General features: G+C 33.5%; 1 protein-coding gene across 9 annotated transcripts in view; it reads left to right on the top strand.

The window, feature by feature from the left end:
- The window catches only part of LOC118199468 (RNA-binding protein Musashi homolog Rbp6-like), a 1,078,296-nt gene that overhangs the window by 291,530 nt on the left and 761,436 nt on the right, over positions 1–25,330 (top strand). For all 9 annotated transcript variants that reach the window (XM_085822043.1, XM_085822045.1, XM_085822040.1 and 6 more), the window contains exon 5: positions 22,917–22,958. In XM_085822043.1, the coding sequence (XP_085678169.1) occupies positions 22,917–22,958 (42 nt within the window). The remainder of the gene's footprint in view (positions 1–22,916; positions 22,959–25,330) is intronic.

The following is a 25,330-nucleotide window of genomic DNA, read 5'->3' as shown; positions in this document are numbered from 1 at the left end:
ATTTTATAGCAGTTTGATTCAGGTAGTTTATCTTTTTCCTCTGCGACTTTTAGTTCACTTGGGAGGGGGAATGCATTACTTATGGGATCATCCAAGAATTATCTTCTTCCTTCTTTGAAAGGTCAGTTGTAAAACTTTTTGGCATTTCTTTCATGAATGGCTTTGCGGCGTAATGGTTAGCATATCGAACTATCAGCTAAAAGATTCACAATTTTATATCCGGTGAGGGGACAGTTGATTTCTCGCGTATCTTCTCCCGAAAAAATTTCAATTATATCTATACAGTTGTTTAACTTCAGACAGAATTGTTGCTGATTAATGTCGATGCATTTCTTAAAACAACAGACCTATGAGTTTTTAATACTGATGAAAACTGTCTTCATTGGGTCACCCGCTGTTCCTGTGTTGTCATCACAACGTCTTCTATAGTAGCTAGGATTCTTCAATTTGGGACTCAGCAAGAATGCATTTGGTATCCAGATCAAGAATTAAGAATGGAAGTTAAAACAGATTGATCCATGAAGGCCGCAAAGCTCCAGCATCAATGTATTTCCTTCGTTAATACTACTGAAATAATGTAATGATCCACGAGGCTAATGCGCATAAATTTTTAAGACTATAGATCCATTATTTATTAATGCTTATGGAAACCGTCTTCATCAGGGTACCAATTGTTCCTGGATTTCCCTTATAACGTCTTCAGGTTGATGGTAATTTCCTAGATATTCTTCCATCACAGCTAGGAAACTTGATTTTCGAAATAAGCAAGAATTCAGTTCATGGCAAGATCAGTTGTAAACGATGGATTTCGAAACAGATAAATACATAAGACTGTAAAGGACAACATCGCCTCGTGTTGTGAGTGGCATAAACAATGAATTTATCACCTAAAGAAACACATCGACGCTGTTTACGATGGAAGGCAGTGGGATAGCAAAGAAAAGCAATGAATTACTCAGCTGTCAGAAAAGAACTGTATGAAATAAGCTTCTAAATTATTTTATAAAATAAACGGGAATTATGATCTACGCATAACGCATGAATTAATCGTCTTCTGTAAGTCACCAATTGTACTTTCGTACCAGTACCACTTTCGTCGTAAATAGAAATACTGCGTTTCTAAATGAACAAGAATTTACTTTTGAACTAGATCAAGTGTTATAAGATGAAGCACATTATTCTATGAGGCTGGATACGGCAGCATCGTCTTGTTTGGGATTATCATAAACAATGGATTTCTCATTTTGAAGAAACACTCTGCCAAAGCACGATTAAGTACGATCAAAAGCAGTGGGATAATCTTGAAAAACATTTATAAAATTCTAGCTAAATTGGTTGTCTTTGGCAAATGGAGTACTTGAGAAGTGTTTAGCGACTACCCGCTTACTTCTTGAAGCTGCAAGAACAAGTCCAAAGAAGAATTCAATTACACTTGGCCCCTCTCGGGCTTACAGGAAGCCACCGCTTGGGCTTTAATTTAAGACAGAAAATAAGAAACTAATCTTATGCTAACTAAAAACTAGCCGAATCTGCACAAGAATGACTAACAGAATTGGCCCTTATTTTAAAACTCACCGGCGAATACTAGCAAGCACATAACAATACGGCCAAACGTCGTAGGATTTGGCTTAAAGCAACGGCGTGCCCAGAAGGCAGAATACACTCTACTAAGAACTTCTAAGCTCTTCATCGGAAGTAACCGAAAATTCCCCTTAGATACTGATTCTACCTCATTTACATAAAATGCGATCCTGAAAATTCGTTCCGGCAGGTAACAATTGTAGGTAGGAAACAAGAAAATAAAGTAAAGCTATTTAAAATTAAAAATGACTGTTAGAAAGTTAAAATAATCCGTAAGCATTGAATAATTTAGCTTTCAGAAGGGAAAAAAAATTGCGTTTCTAGAACTTCTTTTATGTTGTCTTCAGGTTGCTGATAGTTTCTTCCATCATAGGTAAAAATCCAAAATTTTGGTATGAATAAGAAATCAATTAATAGCTGAATCACGACTATGGGATGAAGCTTGGGACAGATTGATCCACGAGAATCCCAAAGCTAACCTCAGCTTGGCTTGTGATTGTCATAAACTATGGGTTTTGTTTCCTGAAGAAACACATGGAACACAGTTTAATCATGTGTGTGCTTTCGATGGAAAGCAGTGGAATAATTTCGAACCGTAGTGAATAGTTCAGCTTTCAGATGGGAAAGGAGAAACATGAAGTGTGTATTCTAATTATTCTGCGAAAATAAAGAGAGTCATAACTTCATTACATATAATACATGAGTTAATTTTCAGAAATATCAAGGGAATTAATTACATTTTGCCTGTCATTTTAGAACTTAATTACATCCTTTATACATTATATTTTATTATATAAAATCTTCTCAATAAAGTTATTAGGCTCATTAAGCTGTTATTGATAGTATAAAGATTCTTTTCATCATTGTTCGGGCATTTTTGGAACAAAGAGAAACTTAATGAATTCTGGAAAAAGTTTTATTCGCTACAAACAAGAAAGACCTTTTTAACGGGATTCAAAGCAGACTTTTTTTTTCTCTTTATTTTTTAGCTTTTATTTAGAAATTTCTTCAACTAATTTAATTTCATCTTTCAAGAAGCTCCTCATTTTTCATTCTAAAATTTGAGAATTTCGTATTGACGAATTATATGTATAATGAGATAAGTATTAAAATATAATTTTAAGAATTCAAGTTAAAAATAGATTAAAACACTGAATTCTATTTTAACGCTTGGTGATTTTGTGAAGGAAGGATTCAATTTTACTCTCGTGTATTTTTAATATTTAAAATTCAGTTTTACGCTTCGTGTTCTTTCCTAAGATTTTTTTTTTCCTCCTTATGCAAAAAAAGATCTTTTAACGCAATTTTATTAGTTTCCATCTGAATTGCTATTTAAATTCTTTTTTAACTTAGTAATGCAATGTCTAAAATGTCTTGTCTTTCAGTTCACTTTTTTTCGTGAGTAAATTTAAGTTTACCTCATTTTCGTGCGATAAATTTAAATTATGCTTTTAAGAAGTCGGAGAATCATTTTTCCCCTTGAATTAATTTGAATATATCTACTAATATGAGGTAAAAATTTATTAGTTGTCAGTGCTTTTTTAAGCCTTAGATTTTCTTTAAAGCAGTAATTTTTAATTAAAATTATGCAAACATTTTCCTTAAATAATTATGCAAATTTCTTGGGTTTTTCGGAGCCGAAAACGCGGGAAATCAGACAAGTCCTGGTCCCAAATTCGCGTCACGGATCTTAAAGTTTGCTAGCTGGTGGGAGCCTTTTATACCGCGAAAACATACGTGGGATGTAAAAGTTCCTTGCATTCTCCTCCATATAAAAGTGAATGGAGAGAAATACAAAATCTAGTGACCATTCACTAGATTTTAATTCGGACTCCACCGTAGAGATTATTAAAGCTTTTTAGAGCTGAAAAGGTAAGAAATCAATTGCTTCCTCACCAGAATTCGAACCATAGACTCTGTAAACAACGCATCTAAATGATTGTCATTTAGCGTTTTGTAATCTTATCAAGAGATGATGTTTCCATTCGGCTAGTAGGATTGTTCTCAGAATGTGAATGGTATTTCCTGTCAGTTTTATTTGAGGAAGTTAAGACGGGTACAAATTGGTTAAACCCAACAATTAATATGGCCTTGTAGAATTTTCATATGGTTACTTGAGCTGGAAGTTTAAATACTTGCATTCGTATTCAGTAACTGTGTGATGTAGATTGTATTGGCTTGACACTATAAAATGATCATGCCTAGCATCTGGACAACTATTTCTTCCTACAGTTTCTAAAACCGAATTATATCCCCCCCTCTTTTCTTTCTTTCTTTTTTCCCCCACCCCTCAAAGAATCAAAAGTAAGAAGATAACTAAATAAATAAACTAAAGCATAAAATAAAAAAAATGATAAAAAGAAAGAAAAGAAAATTACCCCAACGTACGTCTTATCGAAAACTGGCCACTGAAAGGGAAACATGGAATTCACACACTCGGTTTTACAGAAAATATTGTTAAAAGGAAAAGAGGTTTTTGAAAATTCTCCTCTTTCCTCTTATTGACCCGTTCGTTTCTTTGACATCAGCGGGCTTGTCAGATAACTGTGGAAAAATAAATTTAGAAAGCATTTCTGGTCGAAATTCCACCAAACGAAGCTTTTAGGAGTTGAAAATTAGAGGTTTCTCCTTATGTACCTTCCTAGTTTACTTTAGAAAATACCAGACTAAGGAAAGGAATGAAAAATTTCTTTGTGCTCATGTGTATACTTTGATTTTTGCCTCTACAAAGGATGAAAGAGAGCTCTCAGAAGGTTAGATGGTTAGGATTTTCTTGCATTTATTCTCTTACAAAGCGTTTTCTTTAACTGCCTCTATTGAATAATAAATATTTTGAATGCAATTGTTTTTTCAGCATACTTTTACATTTGTGTTTCTCTGAGTATGTAAAGACGATTAGACATATTGGACCAAGAAATATGAAAAATCAATTGTATCTTTGCCGAGATTCGAATTGTCAGATGGATGTGCTACTACTTACAACATGAGAGCATGCTCGGGGAAATGCAATAATTCCTTACACTCCCCTCCCCATTTAAGCGGCATTAGATGTAATTGAGCAAATGCAAATAGTTGAAGAGCTGTCGTCCATCTTATTGTAGTCCAGGCGCTACTGTATAAATAGCTAGTTTTTTTAAAAGAAGAAAAATTAGTTATGTTCTTATCGATATTCGAATCAGGATCTTTCAGTTTTTAGTTGAATGTGCTAACCACTTTTGCAACAATAGAACGCTGGGGAATATGCAATAACTGTTTATAAGTAAAGTTAAATAAATAAAATGAGGAAAATAGTAAAATTGTACAAACGTTTTCTCTGTCTTTCTCTCTCATCCTGTATCTATTTATGTGTTCTCTCATCCTGTATCCATTTATGTCTCATCCTGTATTTATCTCCTGTATGTATCTTAAGTATTAAGTACTAAGTATCATGACTAAATAAGTGTTGCGCATTATATTTTAAGCACTGTGTCATCCTGTATACATTTCCTGTATCCTGCATGTATCATCCTGTACATATCTAAGTATTAAGCATCATGACTTAAGTATTAAGTGTTGTACATTATATTTTAGTTCTATGTCATCCTGCATATATATGTCTTGTATCCTGCATGTATCATCCTGTAAATATCTTAAGTATTAAGCATTAAGTAATATGACGTAAGTATTAAGCATTAAGTAATATGACGTAAGTATTAAGTATTGTGCATCCTATTTTAAGTACTGTTTCATCCCGTACATATCTTCTGTATCCTGTATATACCTACCGAATTCAGCATTCAGCATTATGACTTAAGTATAGCGCATTATAGTATTTTAAGTACTGTGTCATCCTGTACATACTTCGGCATAACGTACCGTGCACTATGTTCTGCATAATAATGTCTTAAGTATTGCGTACTGTATCAAGTATAGTATTACGTATTATGTCATCATATTGTACTAAATTTATAGTTGTACTAATATATTATACCTTAAGTAATGCGTTTTGTAGTAAATACTGTGTAGTGTCATGTGTCATCATAATGTACTAAATATATAGTGGTACTAATATATAATATCTTACGCAATGAGTATTGTAGTAAGTAATGCACTTCACATCTACTATATACTATGCATTAAGTCCCGCATTATCTACCTAAACCAACTTTAAGTATTTATCCCTGCGATATGTGCCACGTCCTAGAGTAATAGGCGTTCAATCCTCCTTTTATATTATATGTCTTTATGTGTTTATGTTTTTATTTTATGTGTTATGTTATTATTTTATGTGTTTTTATTTTATGTGTGTTACGTTTATGTTTTTATTTATGTGTGTGTATATGTGCTCTGTTCAGCGTGTGTTATGTGTTTACTTGGTTGCGCTTGTGTATGTATTTGTTTTCTATTTTCTGTTTTTATGTGTTATTCACTATGTAATGTACTTTGTATGTCACCTCAACCACATATGTAATTCACCAACTTATGTCAAACAATTGCCCCTGTAAATATATATACAATGTCAAACAATTGCCCCTGTTGCCTTGTAAACAATTGCCTTGTAAACCTTTCTTAAATCTTAAATAAACTCCCGGTGCGACTTCGTGCGGCTCCAAGGAGTTGTTGCCTCTGGATAGTGGAGGACGCGGGACATATGCCTGTTTACCTCTGTTAAACACCAGGCGTCCCCGTCCTCCGTCAGGTGTCACCTGTCTTTCTCTCTCTCTCTCTCTCTTTTTATTTTTATTTATTTATTCATTTTTTGAATGAAATCTGTATTAATAAGAACCGAAGAATTCTTTCATAAAATAGTAGTTCTGTAGCGGTACCACAAGAAGCGACCAGAAAGCTCTTAATAAAGGGTAAAGAAATCAAATATATTTTTTACTTCATTGCATGAAGAATTTTGCCCACCAGCGGCCGAGCGGTAAAGTCGCTGAACACTGGCAGTTCGATTTGAGGTTCGAATCCCGCGAACGGGTTGGCTGCATGGGTGTTTTCGTGGTTTTCCCCATGTGTAACGTATATACGAGCCAGTTTCCCTTAGAAAGTCCTCCACGAAGGCATCCCTCCTCTTAGGCAGATAGCCTTCGAGGCTTTGCCGTAGTTAAATAACCTAACCTAACCTAACCATCCTTGCATTAAGTAAAGGAATATTCTAATCGTGAAAAATTTCGTGTATCATATTACAACGGAAATATCCATTTTGACTGTTTTTTTTGCGTGATGTCTGTATGCAGCGATAGAATAAAGGACTCTTTTTTTTTTTTTTTTCCGAAAACGGATTGTAAAAGGGATTTTTTTTTTCCGGGATGTTTGTTGTACTTACGTACCTATGTATCTCTCATTACTCAAAAACGATTAGCCGTAGAACGTTGATATTTTGTATATGGTTGTTTGGTTTGTTTAATCATGGCAAAGCACGCGAGGTCTATCTAAGGGGAGGGATGCCTTCATGGAGGACTTTCTAAGGGAAACTGGCTCGTACACACGTTACACGTGCGGAAACCACGAAAACGCTCGTGCAAGTGACCCTGTTCGCCGGAACTCGAATTCCGGTGCGAATTACAGCGACTGTACCGCTCGGCCGCTAGTGGGCTTGGAAGCATAGAAAAGTGTAAAGAAAAGTATAGTTAAATAGTTCATTAACTTTACAACATATCTGCGTAACTCTTCTGGATCTTGCCGAAACACTAACAAAAAATTCAGGCCTAGTAATTTCATAAAGCCGAAAATCCCATGATTTTTTGAAAAACAACCCAGAAAATGTCATGAAGAGGATTTATTTCAAAGAAAATTAATATATCTTTGAATATTCTGAAACGTAGAGGAAACCACTTATTAAAAAATTGAAAATTTGACAAATAAAATTAATTTTAATAAAGTTACAGCAGCTGTTTTCTTTATTTCACTGAAAGATAATTTGATACTTGCGTTTATGGCATCGAGTTCAATCAAGTTGCAAGCTTGTTGAAATTTCAGAATCAAGATATCCAAAAGCTGCTAAAAAGAAAGTTAAGAACCTTTTAAAGGGATATAAAATTTTTTTATTATAATCATTGTAATCTATTAGCGTTTTTTTAATGATATCTGAAGGCGTCATTTTTTAAAAAGTCGTCATGAAATTCCCAAGTTATTAAATCGAAATTTTTGTAGCCTACTTGATCTTGAAATTGCTAAAATGCTGACAAATCTTACACAACTTAGCTGACAACTTAGCTATACACACACACACAAAAAAAAGATTCGTTTTCGGTTTATGTGATTATGGCAAAGCCTAAGGGAAGGGGAGGCCTTCGTGGAGGACTTTCAAAGGGAAACTGACTCGAATACACGTTACACATGGGGAAAACCACGAAAACGCCTATGCAATTGTCTTACATTAAATAAATGCATAAATTTAAAAAAAAACTTAATTTTAGTTAACCGTTAACCTAGGGGGTCAAGAGATTCCCCGATAATTCAAAGTTTGAATAAATGTAGTTCCACTGCACGTTTATAAGACGCTTTCGGTTACTTCATCTCGAACTTTGTACTTAAGAAACTGTGTTTGAATGACGTCACTTCATCAGTAATGTGTCTGGCATCTGATGCGATCGATGATAATCATCGGTTAGATAGTTTCGGATAACAGTTTCTGAAATCACAGTCACTCGACTGCATCGCCGTTTGTCAGTGCCCTTCCCTCGCCTAGCATTCTACACGTATCGTCTGTTTCTGGAAAAGGGGGAGAATGTGTCGCAGCAGTCAAGAATGAAATTATAGGAAGTCCTAAATATGGTAATAACGAGAACATGAAAATGGGGGTTGTCTGATCCCTAGAATTTTGATGAGCTGTTCGCTACAGAGATGAAAACGTGACATGTAATGTAAAAGATGATTTGTAATGTTAAAATGGCATATAGAAAACTTAGAAGTAAATAAAATCTAGAATTTTGAAAATTTATTATAAAACTGGCAATGAAAGAAAACCAAATCATTTTTGTGGTAAAATATATAATATTTTTTTAATCAAAATATTTTTTGCAAATGTTCATAATTATTAACTAAATATACTGTGAATTAAATTCATTTAGAATTAAATCAATTAGATTGTTAATAAAAATGATTTAAAGTATTAAAAAGGACGTTTTGCTTTCATACCGAATAGCAGTACTCTATAAACTATTTAATTGCCACTCGCGTAGAAAATAAGTTCAGGATCTAACGTTTCATGCTATGGCAACACTTGGGCAAGTTCCCTAGATGACATATATTTGGTAACATAACTTATTCAGATTTTTGACGAGTCTTACTTAATGTGTTTTAGAAATATATTTGCTAAAAATATTCCTAAAGTAAATAAGTAAGGGAAGTTTCCCTTACTTATTTACTTTAAAGCTAAAGCTATTTACTTAAGCTAAAGAAAGTAAATAAATAAGTGAAAATAAAGACTTAAATTATTAAGAAGTATGTTATACTTTTAGTCGCTGAGGCTGTTCAGTTAATCAGTTACCAACTGGTTAAATTTGAAGGATAATTTAAATGGTAATGCTGCAATAAAGCTCTGAAGATAAGTAATAAATAAAAATTATGCAACATGTAAACAAAGAGTGATAATCTTGTTTTTTTGTATGTACACTGTGCAGAGGGGGGGGGGAATGGGACATTTCTACATGTCCCGTTCTACTTAGGCCGATTGACGAAATTCAAATCGTTTTTTTCATATCTCGAAAGCGTGACTTAGGATAGGATATATATTAGATTTAGCTTTGTTCTAATATGGGTATTTTGACACAAAATCGGACTTTTTTTTTAAATAACATGCCCATTTTTTTCCATATTTCGATTCTACGACTCAAATTATGCCTAAATATTAAACCTTGTAAAATTTGGTGCGAAATTTACGGAGAAATTCAAAAATTTATTTTGGCATAATTTTTCAGTTTGTGCCAAGAATAATTCATTTGGCGAACTTTTTAATAGATGGCAACCTATTTTCCTTTCCCTTTTTGCATTGTGGCATAAGGGGGAAAAAGTTATATCGTTCCTACTTTCAAATAATTTTAACAAAGTATGTAAACCACATTATATTTTATTATCGCGTTCAACAAATATGCCAAATTTCAAAACATTGTTTGACATCTAAATTAATATTATGAGCATATTAGCATACATTGTAAATTAGCCTCTTACGTGTACGGAACTTGACTTGTACTATTTTAAACGGAAAAGATAGCCATTACTGTAGCACCTCTGGTAACCAGAGATATACTTTACCAAAAATTACTGAAAGTAAGACCAGGTCATAAATGATGCAATCTAGGACATTAGATATAACAACCCAGTGGCTTTAAAGGGCCCCTGGCGTTCATTTTCCCTGTTCATATGTGGGGGGAGATGATTGAACAAGATTATAGATTCATTTGGCTGGAGCCATGACTAGTATTTTTTCATATAAGGCTAAGAGTTAAATGCGCGGCCCATCAAATCAATCAATTGATTATTATAGTTTTATGCTCAACAAAAGTAACTATACTAAATTATTCCATTAGTCTTATATTATCTTAAATCGGGATTTTGTGTATTCAGAAAATTAATGTGCGTAATAATTTATCATTCTTAAATGAAAACTAAAAAAGTACTTTTTTGATTATTTTTTAAATAACAAATGACACTGAAATAATATAAGTAGTATTTCAATTTATATAAAACTTACTGCGTTACTATTCATGCTTTTATTCTGTAATTTAATTAATTAATTTTTTTTGGGGGGGGGCTCTTAACTAAGTAAAATTTGCAGATTTTTTTACATCTATTAATTATTTAATTTATGTTCTATACAGATAATAGTGATATTTAAAAAAATTAGTGACAAGAGAAGATTTTATAAATTTTTAAACCAAAGGGCGTTAACCCAGAAGGCGTTTTGGCATTTTGCGTGGATTCACTTTCTGCGTTGATTCACTTTTCAAATTGTTGCTACCAACTATTACAGCCCTGTATTATATTTGAAGAAATTAAATAATGAAGAATCTGCATAAATGTATGTATGTTTCTCACATTGTGATAAAACAACGGTATCTAGAGCCATCAAATTTTGAATAACGTGATCCTCCAGCGAATATGGGCATCTGGAAACCCTAATTTGGAATTTGTTTTATTATCTATTTCATATTTTGTCAGACATTAAAGAATTTTTGATTAAGAAACTCAACGATTTCAAAGCGAGGAATGGTAACACTGTATGGGAAAAAATTATTTCCTGTGCGCGAGACTGTGTATCGGAAATTCTAAAGATATGCTCATTTCAAAATTATTTTGCGATATTTATTATTGCCTGAATTTTATGGTTTAAGTGCGAAGAACATGACATTTGATAAATGAAGGCAACACGCAAAACGTTAAAAATAGCCCCTTTGGGCGTAATGTAAAATCTGAAAGCTCTCAGATTTTTTTAAATATTTTATTCTACTTTTTTTTCCCTCCAATTTTTAGGTTTTTCTGGAGCTTTTCTCCCAGCATTAATAAATGACAACATTAAAAATATTCTTAACGCGATTTCAGAATTCAGATATGATTGAATTTTTTGGGGGGGCCTATAATGTATTCCTGGATTATCTTTAAAATATCTGATTTGCTTTAGGACTAGAATTGTTGAAACAAAGTAGGCGCCGCTTAATGCTAATCGCGCATAATACTATCTTTTGGATATTGTTATCAAATTCCCGAAGCTCGGCCCGTTTTTATACGAAAACGTGGAAAATACATCGCTTATTGCGATCACGGATTCTCTTAATATGATGAAAATATTATACAGGGTGTTTTTTCTAAATGTACTCAGAGTCATTTGTAGTTTGATCTGTCAACTAGTATGCCACCAAGTATGGTAGGGGGACTTATGAGGACATGGGAAAAAAAGATTCCGTGTAAAAAAATAGTTCAGAAAGTTTTCGATAGGGAAATATGTGGCGCTGTTCTTGTCTATGCAGCTGAGAAATAGACAAATCAATAACCAAAGAAGAAACTTCGCGCAATTAAATGCAGGAAATGAACTCCTCCAACGGTTACAGAGGCAATATTTCTGTGCACCATAGCACGGTATTCAATAAAATCACTTCTCGGCGAGGCCACAGACCTCTTAGAATGTGACTACCCTTCACGTGGATCACACATTGCATCCTGTACACAGCATTTTCGACGGCCGAACGTAACGTGTTCCCAGGAACACTCAGCACAGCATGTGATATGCTGTCCTGTAAGATCGTGAAGGTCGAGACCCTATCAAGATAGACCTTGAACTTCAAATAACCTTACAGGAAAAAGTTATGGTTGTGCCCTGGAAGCGAGGCGATCATGCAAGGGGAAAAAACGACTTATGAACTTTTCGTATGTAAAATGATGGCGCAGCAACCTCTGTACTGATAGACCAATGTGCAGTGATGCTGTAGCTTGCATTAAAGTTAGCCGATACAGAAGCTTCCTCTGCTGAAGTTGTGAAATTGCAAAACTAGTCAGCATATCATCATACCTTTGCGTGGTAACAGTGCAGATGTGTAGTCCTTTTAGAGCAATGTTCTGAAGAAAGAATGGTTCGCTGATGAAATCTGCTATAAAGCCACACGAAACAATGTCTTTTGATGAATGCAGGGAAATTTCCTGAGCTGTTTGGAATTGTTCGAATGCTCAAATTAGAGAACTGTGGGTGTTAACAGTACCATTTAGATGAAAATGGGTCTTTTATCCCCACAGAATTCTTTAAGGCCCAGCATTGTCGACCTGCATCCTCGCGAGCAATGTTAGAGCAAATGCCATCGTTTATCATAATCGCTGTGTTTTAACTCCTGCACATGGCTTATCTTGTATGAATAGAAGTGAAGAATTTTCTGAAAGTTTGCCACATCGTTGAAAATTTAAATCCAACTGTCGCGCTATATTCTGAGCATTGCTACTATCAGCCATGGTTCTATGGTTGCCGTCAACTATTGCAATCGCAACATCAGTAATCGTCTGTTCTGACACCGGTTTCCGCCCTCTACCAAACTGAACTGCTAAGGATCCTGTTTCTTTGTACTCCTGATCATGTCTTTCAATGCATAAATTGATAGGAGGCATTTAGGCTGGTTGTTACAGATTCCAAACTCAATAAGTGTGGCAGTTGCTTTCGATTGATGAAGATCAAAGAACTTTACAAGTAATGTTCGATGAAGTAAAGTGAGCATATTGAACCCAGCTAACATTAGGAATATCCTTCCGTGTTTTCCCCGTATCTTTAAAGACAGAATTACTGACGCTGCCTTTGTTAAAGTAACAGACCATTTGCATTTTCAGTTTTTACCTGCATGTTATGCAAATTTTCATTCGTGTTTCTCAAACTTTGGTTCGCGGACCGGTGCCAATCCGCAAACACTTTTTGCCGATCCTTCCAATAATTTGAGTTCCACAATTTTGCATGTGTAAGGAATATGCCAATAATCCAAATTACTATCCTTAACGGTCCTCTATAAAACACTGAAATATTTTGCTGGTCCTACCAGTAAATCGGTCCTACAAAAAATTCGATATCAGCGCGAGATTAAAGAATGTCTCCAGTACTTCTCTTTTTCAGGACTATTTTCTGTTCTCGGGATTTTTCCAGGTACGAAATAGAAAGGTTGGATGAATTCTCTTATCTCTTTTGTGTCATCCTATCAGATCCTTCTGCGAAAAAAAAGGAACATTCGGACGCGAGTGTCGGTTTGAATTATTGTCGCGAATGAGAGTGTCGTAAAAGGGGAGGAAAACGAATCGAATTTTTGAAGAATCTGCGGTATGCAATATTCGATAGTTGTTTGCGGTGCTTCTCAAATGTCTGGTGCTCCTATTTCTGCCTACTCAGTATGTTTCGAATAAATTTCGGATTTCTTTCGAATAATCTTTGAACTTATTGATCACTAAATCCTCTAAAAAAGCAACTGCTGATTTCATTTCATAGAAGTAATTTACAATAGTATTTCTACTTTCCAGACTCCAAAAAGTGAAACTTTAAAAATCCGAATTTCTTTTCCTTCATTCTAGGTCAAGTAAAATTAAGTTCCTTGTTAATTTATTAACGTATGTCTTATTTTTTATTATATAAGGAATTGTTATTTCATATTTTTAAAAGGTATTCAATTGATTTAATTGAATGTATGCAGCATGCTGATTAGTTTACAATATTCGACAAAGATGTGGCTTACAAGGAAAAGGTGGGTCCTGTGTATAAGTCTGCTAGTTTCCCCTTTAGAAAATGAGTCATTGCTTACGTATACTACTTGTGCTTCTAAAGATGAGATTAAAATAATATGGCAACTTTATATCAGTAGCTTTACCATGCAAGGAATTTTTTATCTTATAATATGCAGCATAACTGCAGTCAATTTCATTTCTTTCACTTTTTATTATACATCTGGTTGTATTTTTAATATTATAAAATCCGATGAACGAAAACACAAAATTTCACTTCATAGAGAATGCGTGATTTTTGGCATACAGTAAGATTCTTCAAATATCCGGAAGGTTCATTATTCCGGAATCTCGAGTTATCCTTTTATAGTATTTAAAATATGTAAAATTTCATGCGTTTTTTCCAGTTTAGGATTTAAAAATAAATTTAAAAGCAAGAATAGTATATTAAATTTCGTATTTTATTTTTTTATGCCTTTATTCAAAAGTCAGACTCTGAGTTATTGTCTTGGCATTCTTGTTGGCTAGCGATATCATTTAGTAAATTTCAGTTTAAAAAAAAAACTACGTTCTAATTTTGCATAGCCAATCACCGTTGTTATATTTAAGGCGTAATCGAGAATATGTATATTGACAGCCGCTCATCCTGAGGGCTTACCTGAAAAGAATTCGAAATAAATTCAAGTGGATTTTTTTATTTAATTTCATATAATGTAAAATAAAAACTGCTACAAAGGGAACTGGAAAATTTAACTTTATTAAATTCCCTTTTCTAATTGATTTTTTCTATCAAAATAATCAGCTAACTGAAGCATATAATTCAAATAAAAAAAAAAAAAATGTGAAAATTTTCAGATTTTATATTACGCCCAAAAGAGCATTTTTTTAACGCTTTGTGTGTTACCTTTATTAATTAAATATCATGTTCTTCGCACTTAAGCCATAAAATTCAATTCAACAGCAATATCACACACACACACACACACACACAAAAGAAAAATCCTCGCATATAAAATATTCGTGCTTGAAGATGCACGCGACGTTAACATTAATAGAACGCTATGAAATCGTTGAGTTTGTTAATCAAAAATTCGTCAAAGCTTTACAAATCATGAAATAGATAATAAAACAAATTCCGAATTTGGGCTTGCAGATGCCCATATTCGAGTGGAGGACCACTCAAAATTTTAAGTCTCTAGGTACCGTGGTTTTTTTTCACAGTGCGGGAAACATACATACATTCACGGAAATTCTCCATTTTTTCATTTCCTTAAATATAATGCAGGGCTCTAATATTTGGTGGCAATAATTTAAAAAATGAAATGCCGTTTACAGTGAACCAACGCAAAATGCCAAAATGAAATTAACAGCCCTTCTGAGCTAACGCTCCTTTGGCCTAATAAAGTAGAAAAAACTGCAATCTTTTTCATTTAAAATATTACAGTGGTGGCCAAAATTGTGGACACTTTTGGAAATTTTTATGTTTTTGAACTTTGTATGCTTATAGAAAATGTTACGTTTCGCAAAATGCAAACTTGTATATATCATTTTAAAGAGAATTTATTAATGAATTCAATACAAAACACAAAATTTAGTTATTTGCAGTACAATAAAAGTTATATGTACTTTAATATAAATAAAAAAACACCGTTATGAAGTGGTTTGTAATGTCTAGCTTTCCTGGCCAATCACTGTTCTTGTTCTGAGAACCAATCAAATGTTAGTAACTGACATCATGTTTACACTTGAAACAATTCATTATTTTGCTTTGTTCTGTAGAAGGAGGACCTGTTTCTTATACACTGCAATTACAAGTAGGAATTTTTGTAAAAATTTTTAATATTTAGTCAAGAAGCAATGACGTCAAATAAAAGAGTAGATTTGATACCTAGAAAGAGATGTAATATTATTGTGTTACGAGAATGTGGTCTTTCCTATGCTGAAATTGCAAGACAGGTGGGTGGTTCAGTGACTACATCTGGAGTCCGAAAGTTTTGTTTACGATATCAGGAGACAAATTCTATAAAAAGCAAAGAAGGAAAAGGCCGAAAAAGGTGCACCACATCTATTGATGACAGAAAAATAAAAAGACTATGTCTCCAAGATAGAAAAATGTCATCAGTGGCCATCAGAAGTGATGTGAATGATGCTGGTGTTTCTATCAGTTCAAGAACAATCAGGAGAAGATTAACAGATGTTGGACTGAGAGGTAGAATTCCACGAAAAGAGCCTTATCTTAATTTTCAGGGAAAAAAAAAAAAAACAGACTACAGTGGGCAAAGGAACACATTTACACAGTGGGCAAAGGAACACATTAAATAAAATACGAAATTTAAGATGATCAGTGGTCACGAATTATATGGAGTGATGAAACTAAGATATCGTTATTCGGTAGTGATGGGCGAAAATATGTAAGACGTAGAATAGGAGAAATGCTACATCCTGACTGCATTCAAGTAACTGTGAAGAACCCAGTTAATGTTATTATTTGGTCATGCATGTCAGCAGATGGTATTGGTCGCCTTCATGTCATCGATGGGACACTGAATTCCAGAAAATACATGGACACTATTCTAGAACCAAAACTTCTACCTTCCATCAGAGATCTCTTTCCCAACAATGCTTCATTTATTTTTCAGCAGGATTCTGCTCCTTGCCACACGGCCAAAATATCGAAAAAGTGGTTTCGTACAAAGAGCATTAAATTGTTGTCATGGCCAGGAAACAGTCTTGACCTCAATCCTATGGAAAATTTGTGGCACTGTTTGAAAACTCTTGTCCGAATGAGGCGCCCATCAAATAAAAGGGAACTAATTGAGGCTATAATTGTTTCCTGGCATCATGTAATAACGAAAGAAGAGCTTAAAACTCTTCTCAGCTCAATGAAACGTCGATGTGAAGCTGTAATCAAAAATAAAGGGTACCCTACTAAGTACTGATAACTCACTGCAATCATCACTATCTAATGTATATCGATAACTATTATCGTTTAACTTTTTTTGTATTGCAAATAATTGAATTTTGTGTTTTGTATTGAATTCAGTAATAAATTCTCTTTAAAATGATATATACAAGTTTCAAGTTTTCATTTTGTGAAACGTAACGTTTTCTATAAGCATACAAAGTTCAAAAACATAAAAATTTCCAAAAGTGTCCACAATTTTGTCCACCACTTTACCAAATTGTGATTTATTATGAGCGAGATTACATAATTTTTCAAACAATTTCAAAATTGATTTTAAGATGGTTAGGATATGAATATCACAAAATGACCTATCAGATTTAGTGACGATTGAAAGCAAATGAATTTCATAATTATGCATTTTATTCATAATTTTGATTGATTAATTTATAAAAGTTTAATTGCACTGATTTTGTCAAAACTTGGTAACAAGATCAATGTGACTTCATTAGCCCCCTTTTTTCCTCAGAGGAAAGATCTTAGTTTTAATTGTGTAGATTTATATTAAATGCAACGTATGTTGAATTAAAATTATGAAAAGACTGAAAAGGTGAAATGTGTTGTGAAAAATCACTTATAGGACATCCTTCGATAGATTACCACCTTTGAAATGATCATTATTTCTTAGAACATGTATAACCATCCATGTTTTCTGAAGCGATTCCTTCCTTGGAAAACTGAAGTCATCTTGACCTGTTTTTCTTCGAAAGCTCTTCTCGAAGTCATCGTTCCTCTTAAGCGTCGTTCCCACTAGGGTTTATCTGAGCTAAGAGTCAGTTCCCTGTGTCGACTAGCTCCGCTGTGCCTGCAGTTCAGATTTTTCAACTTGCTGCTCTATGGGGAAACTGATTTTGGGGATGGGTCGACTACGTTAGTTGTGTTCGTTAGCTCAGATAAACCCCAGTGGGAACGGGCCTTTACATGCATAAAGTCTTTATTTGTGCTTTCAGCCCCGCCCACTTCTGTCGCTAAATCACCTGAGAGCATGGGTGACAGATTTCACTATAAATTTAAAAAGATAACCTCAGAGAGATTTCGCTTTAAATTTCTTTTATTATTATATGATTCGACATTGAAATAACATTAAACGTATGTGGAAGGAAAATCTGTCATCCCGTTTTCCTTGCTTTAGTTCGATATGAATTCTTCTCAACGAATTTCCCATTTTGCAATGCATTGAGTAACAAATTGCTCAGCTAACTCGCCACTATTCTAGTCTAGGTTACCAGCTGAGACGATTTATCGCTTCACTGGGTGAGTTTACCAATTACCGAGCATTGTGTGATATGAAATGTGGATGCAGCACCCTATAATTCCAGATTTTTCATTTTTTAATATTTCGATTAATATTCGATTCCGTTTGATGTCTAAATTGTTATTAAATTTAATATCTGCGAGTTGAACTTTGTTTCAAACTTAATTATTTTCCCTTTTTGAATTTTAATTTAAATATATGATTCCTCCATTTTAATTGTGTTTCAGTATTTCTTACGAACTGAAGTCATATCTGTACTTAATATAGGCATTTATTTATGTGCTTCATTGTTAAATATATTTGTATGTATATTTGAATAAAAATCTTAAATGTTTCAGGTGCAGTGTACCGAAAAATCTGCCTTTACTCTTTAACTTTTTTTTTCCTTTTACCTTTTGTTTTTAGAATTTTTCTTCTTTACCTTTTAATTTTTGCGTAGCGAAGTTCAATTATAAATTTATTTTTCAAAATCTGCGACCTGCGTTACAAGCGAGTTAGATCGTTTATAAGTGTCTGTATGGCTGAATTTTTATCAATGTAAAATTTTTCCCTTGTGTAAAATTATTTGGGTAGTATGAAAAGTGAATTGGATATTAACTACTGGAACTCAAGATTAGAATCGCAGTGGATCGATTTTCCATAGGATCCACAGCTTTTCCGCCGACATATGATCGAAACCAGAACTCAAAGACAGGCTTCGATGCTATGCCAGATCAATGCTACGCTACTGTCAGTTCTATGCAGGTGTCCTAAAACCTGTAGTTTAATCATATTTTTCCACTAATTATAAACATTGCCTATTATATCTAGTGTCCATCGTGAACGGTTACGTCGTAGCCGTTTCTGTTATATAATTTGTCGATTCTACGTAGAATTAGAACTAGGCCGGTGTCACTGCTATGCCATATCGATGGTACAATGGTGTCGATTCTATGCAGCATAAGGCCCATGCCTATGACGCTAAGATCGAGATATGCAGTGTAAGTTCGATCGTGTAAGGATGTTGTGCCGGTATCAGTGCTACATCGATCCTGTGCCGGTATCAGTGCTACATCATTCGATTCTATACCTCCCCAAACTGGGGCGGAAGCTTAACAGTTAACTAGGTTCCGCAATACTTCAATGACTTGCGGTACTACAGAAGTGCTGGCCCAGCTTCTACATGTTCCTATCGATTCTATGTTGTATTAATGATATGTTGGTGTTAATTCTACGCCATGTCGATTCTACGCAGTATTCGGTCTATTCCTGTTCGATCCTATACTGATATCGCTTCTACGCCGTGTCAATTCTACGCCTTCCTACGTTTGTATCGATCCTGTGCACGTGAGGAATGGACATCATGTTACTGAGTATTATGTCATTATCAAAATTTCACTTTAATAGTTTAGATTGTATGCCAGTGTCGGTTCTGAGCGTATCAGTGCTACGCAGTATCGATCCTACACAGTTGTGATCCTTTGCAGTGTCTATTTTATGAATGTAAATCCACATGAATGGGCATTAATGGAAATTTCTGACGTTCTCTCCCTTGAAACCGTTACTGTGCTTGTTATATGTCAACTTTTTTCTCTTAGATTTGCATTTTGCATTACGGCAGTCATGTAAGCAGAAAGCATTTTTAGTAAACAATAAATCATTTGACACGATTTAAAGGAAATTTTGCCGGCAGGAGACGAGGGTGCTACATCCTTGCAATAGATTGAATTTACAGACTAGCTTTCAAAGTTATTTTCACCTGGAACCAAAGCATGCTAAGCAGTTGCATGCATCAGTGCATCAAATATGACTTTATCGACTTCTTCATATTTTATTATACACTTTGTCTTTTAACTGTAATAAATGTTCAAAGTTTTCACGAGGAGAATGTGCAATGAGAGGAAAATGGGAGGATAACTTGACAAAGGTATGTTAGCCTTAGTATGTCAGAATAAGGTTAATATTTCAACTGTTTGTTTGAGTAACTATGAAAATATACATACGGGAAAAGACGGGAATTGAAGAGAGAAATTCTGTACCGTGTTCTCACTATTGTATAGCTTTTGTAATGCACTTGTATATTTAATCGCTTTGGATTATAATCTAACACATCTTGCGGTTTATACCATTAACCGAAAAATAATGTCGTGTTTTGGCAATAATAAAACTAATCGTTACAATTAAGCCTTTCCTTTTACCTTTCTTTCTTTTGTATTTTTTATAAAACTTACTGAAAACAATTTTCGAACAGCTCAATTTCGTTACATAAGACGAATAATATGGCAAAAAAGAAAACGGAAGAAATATTTAATGTGAAAGGTTTAAAGAAAATTTTTAAATCTACTTTTAGTAAAAAACAATTTACCCAGGTGTAAGGTTGCTTTTTTTTAAACCTAATTTTAAACTTTACGATGTTAGCAATATTTTACATTAGCTTCTAAACCTTTTTTAATAAAAAAATTTATGATTGTATGTTTCTCATTTTTAAACATTTTAGAAAAACTTTAAAGAATTTTCTTCAAATAACCGTCACGTAATTAAAATGATTACATTAAGGAAACTTCCAAATTGAATCACTCAAAATTGCCGCTATGTGTGTACAAGAAAAATTAATTACCAAACTTTTTTTAAATAAGAAATCTTAAACTTTTCTATCTTACTTGGCGTGTAAATCAAAATCACATTCGTTTCCCTTTTGTACATGCATTAATGCGCATTAGTAAATTATATCGCGTAAAATAATTTCTATTAAACCCTCTTTAAAATCTGAGCTTTTATTTGCCTTTTAAACTCTTTGGAGTTAAGGATATTATTTTTAGCTCTATTTTATAAAAAGGCTAAATGGAACCTGAAAAAGCGTTGCTTTATTACTCGGCTCTTAAACCGAAAACCAGTTATTTTCATTTGCTTGTAGGTAACTTCCGTAACTATAATATATCGAGTAAGGTTATATCTATTGAGTGCTACAACAGATTGAACATTACAAAAGTGGCCTTCATATTATGTAAACGTATCTGCTGAAGTACTGACCCAATACTATATCTGTTATGACCCGGGAAAGTTATTAGTCCGGATATAAAAACATAAGAAGACTCGATAAGCTGAACTGAATGTATACGCTATTTGATAACAAATGGTTTCAATGATCTCAAAGCCATTACTACAAATGTACGGAATTACAGTTACTTTACGTCACTGCACTGTAACGAGAACCATTAAATTTATAATGCTATTATAGAAGAGACACTGAATATCTTTGAGAACTATTATGGATGTAAAAATGTACTTATGTATATTGGTCCCTGTTCGGGCGCCAATGTAAAGATTCTGTACTGTGTACTTTAAGTTATAGTTGAATGTGAAGAATCTTAAGAACTAGCAAGCGAATAATCACGTGAGTTCGTGGGGTAGAAAACATTAAGTGAGAAGGGTGAAATAAGCCTTTATTATTCCAACTAAAGTTTAACAGAAATCCGTCTTGGAGTTTTACAATAAAGCCGACACTCGGGCTTGAATTAAGGAAACTAAGAATTAAAACTTAACTAATCTTAATTGAAAAGATATAGCCGAAGCTATCAAGATTCTAATGGAGTTGGCCTCTTAACGCTAATTGACTGCGAAGCTATCAAAGGCCGAGCGTAATAATAGCTTACGAGAGAGTAGCCTAAAAAGGCCGACGCGTGCTATCCAGAATATCGGGTATCTCTCTCCCTAAGGCAATAGAACTTCGCGGTTAAATACTGCTCTTCCTCAATTTGCATTCAAACGTGATTCTAAAACTATGTTCTGGCCGGAAGTGGTAAGTTGAAATTAAGAAGCGATAGGAAAGGAAGTTTAACTCAAAATTTAACTGTTGATAAAATTATCATAATCCTTACAGTATAAAATTTAAGTCTTCTGAAGATTAAAAGAAATTGGAATTTGATCTTGATATTCAGATTTCAGTTTAGCACCTGAAATAATTTTAAGCACGACGGTAGGCCTTTTAATTTAAGAATTAGCATCCCAGAAATTACATATTGTTATTTATAATAACAATATGTATATAAATTATATGCACCATAAATTCTTATATTTAAGCTGAGCTATTCGAAATGGTAAAATCAAATGGTAGAAAAAAAATCTGTGAGATTTTAATTGATGCCACATTGATTAAGACGTAACTCTTCAAGATATAGCTACACATTTATTTCACCGGAATACTTGCACAAGAGGTTTGCAACCAATATTTCCCTTAAGCGGCTATATTTTATATTTTACTCTCATACAAAATCTACATGCTGAAATCAATAAGCACATTTTTAATGCGCTTAGTAAAAAATATTTCTTAGAATTAAATAGCCAATCTTTTCTTTCGGAGCAAATTATTCTGCGCACGTGCATTAGTTCACTCATTCTAAATACACTGGGAACTTTGCGCCATCTGTCGTGCAAAGAGCTGATATAAAATGAATACGAAGAAGGTTGAGTATTTTCAATCTCTAATATTTTAACTCCTGTATGTTTTATCTCAGGTAGTTTTGAAAAAAAAAAAAAAAAAAAAAAAAAAAATTAACACTCCTTAAATCCACTTCTCTGAAACCAGATCTATATGCATACACAGTCCACCGACACACATGTATATTTTTTATTATTCAGTTATTCACATGTATTACATGAAGACCGTATAGAGCTTTATAACTTTTTTTATAGTTTATGTTGTATTCAACGTCATATACGTAGGTGATATTTAAATTTATTGAAATTGCAAAAGTTGTCAGTAGAAGTTAGGTCGGCAACAAAAAAAAAATCTTTTGCACAGTGCGCTGATTTTGCGGCTGCTGTTTGACAGAACCATTCCCCCTCCCTCCGTAAGTGGCGCGACTGTTGAAATTTTCAAGGCTGTTGTTTTTTGTATGCTGTTATTGCTTATTTCTCGTATTGCATAATGGTATGATTTTTTAAACCTCAATTTTTATTTTTATTCCTTTTTTTTTACAGATCGACCCCAAAGTTGCCTTTCCAAAACGGGCACACCCAAAGGTAAGAGGAAAAAAAAAACCTGTTTTTTGCTACTTTTTCAGTGCTTCTCCTCTTTCAGATTCTCGCCGGCAGAGCTGTTTGTTATTATTATCAACTTTCCGTCTCTTTCTATACTATAAAAACGAAAACTCAGATTTCTCCCTCATCTTAGGTTAGAGTAATTTTAAGTTCTCGGACTAAATACGTTATTTAAAGGCTGAGTTATTTATAGAGAGGGTCTTTGAATACTTAAAGAAACGTTACTTTGTTCCTGGGCGCGTTGTTCCGGGACCATGTTTTTTTTATATGATCTGACAACAACCGCGTAATATCAGAAACTGTGCTATATCGAGCTCCGTTGTAACAGCGGAATATTGTCTTACCAATGTAACAGTGAAATATTGTAACTGTGTTGTCTCGTATAACAAGGATGGCTCTACGTCATGACATGTTAGAATTCAGGAAAATTTAACAGCCACAGTTAGAGTTTCTGGAATAGCAACTAAATACTTGTGCTGCGACTGAAGTCTTAAAAAATGCTTTAAATAGAATGTGACATTTTAAATAAATTAAATGGAATTTTGCATCTTTATATAATTACCATGGTTACTTTGTAGAAATTGTATTTGTACGTCTTGAAATTTTTACAGTATGAAGCGTTTAAAATTTTTATGACGTATTTTTTATTAGTACTTTTTTCCTTTCAGATTTCCTTTTTTATTTCCTTCCTTGAATAATAATAATAGAGCAACGTTTTATATTATTTCAGTTTTGTTTTCAAATTACAGTTGTCGACTGATTTTACTAGAGATAAATTTAAAATGAAAGAAGACGTAATGATCATTTTAATAATATAAAACATCCTTCCTCCCGGATTTGAGTGCAGCATAACATAATAATTAAAAAAATAGCAAACTCTTATTTACTGTTAACACATACGCACTCCTTTGAAAAGAATTAACACAAGTGACACAAGACAGCGCACACTCCGGTAAAATTGCCATTTGAAATATAGAAATTATTTCTACTGAGCTGTTAACTTGTCATAATTTTTGCATAAGAAGTAATTAGTAAGTTTAGTTTTTCTCGCGCAACCAGTATGAGAACCAACATACGAAAATAAAAATATAGGTTTGAATCATAGAGTCATTTCCTAAGCAATAAAGCAATTTTGTAGCATAACTATTAGTTGACATTATTCCAAGAAATAAAATGAACCAAAATCTAATCGATATGGTACAGATTTCAGATCGAGTTAAAAAAGCAAGAAAACAGATGAAGTGGTTTTATGAAGTAAGCCTTGGCTTGATGTACTCTATGAAGCAAACATCTGAAAGAAACTCTATGAAGGTTGCATCGTGTAACTCCATGTTTACTTCATAGACTTCGAGAATCACAACCAATCTCCTTGTATCATAGGTATATAGTATGTTTCTCGAATTTCAATGCGCGTCCTACATTGGTTTGGCATATTCTGCACGAAATTGTTCCAAGATCATTCTGTAGATTATTTTCTTATTCTTCTTGCAAGGGATTTTGAAGCTTAGTTGTACGCATGTTGAGGTGGTGGGCATTCTAACTGGACTTAAAGAATTTCCGAGATATGTGTGATAGGACTGATGTCAGAAGAATATGCAGACCAAGTCATGCGGATGATTCCTGGTATTACATAACCTCGTGTTACCTGCCCTCTATGGGTAAGTACTCTTGTTGACGATCATAAAATCAGGACCTACTATTTTCCAGAAAAGACGGATATGACTTAAAATATATCTGAATCAAAATCATTTCTGCTGTGATGGACTCTGATGAAAGATATACAGCAATATTCTGGTGTTATATATGCTCTGTTTTATACCATACACCATTTGGCATCCAGGATCTTAACCAAGAATCCATCTGAGAGTATCACCATTGTTCATCCTTAGTTGTTGGCGATACTTCCTGCGGCGTTGGAACCTTTTTCGACTACGGCGTAATAATATAAAACATATGCCTGGTTTCCGCGAATATATATATAACCAGGGCTTAATTTCTAAAATTAGAAGTGCCAGAGCCCTATTTAAGACCGTCAGCAAATAGGAACAATAGCAAATAAATAAATAAAATTAGTATTAAACTCATTAAAATTTTTTAATTAAATAATTAATTATTATCAGATTAATTAATAGCTATTTAATTAATGTTTATAAATTGTTATTTAATCAATAATTATTAGATAATTATTTAATTATAATTCGATTGACAATTATTAGATAATTAATTAATTATTATTTATTGAAATAATTAAAGATTAAAGTAATTAAATAATTAAAATTAAATGTAAATGGATAAATTAAAATTTAATAAGCGATTTTTAATATAATTTTATTGCTAAAGATAAAATTTTCGAG

This window comes from Stegodyphus dumicola, chromosome 8 (assembly GCF_044657685.1).
Source record: "Stegodyphus dumicola isolate Sdum_Otavi_A_Nest chromosome 8, ASM4465768v1".
Taxonomy (NCBI): Eukaryota; Metazoa; Arthropoda; class Arachnida; order Araneae; family Eresidae; genus Stegodyphus; species Stegodyphus dumicola.
Note: the sequence above shows the minus strand (reverse complement) of the source record. Positions and strands in the feature narration are given on the sequence as shown.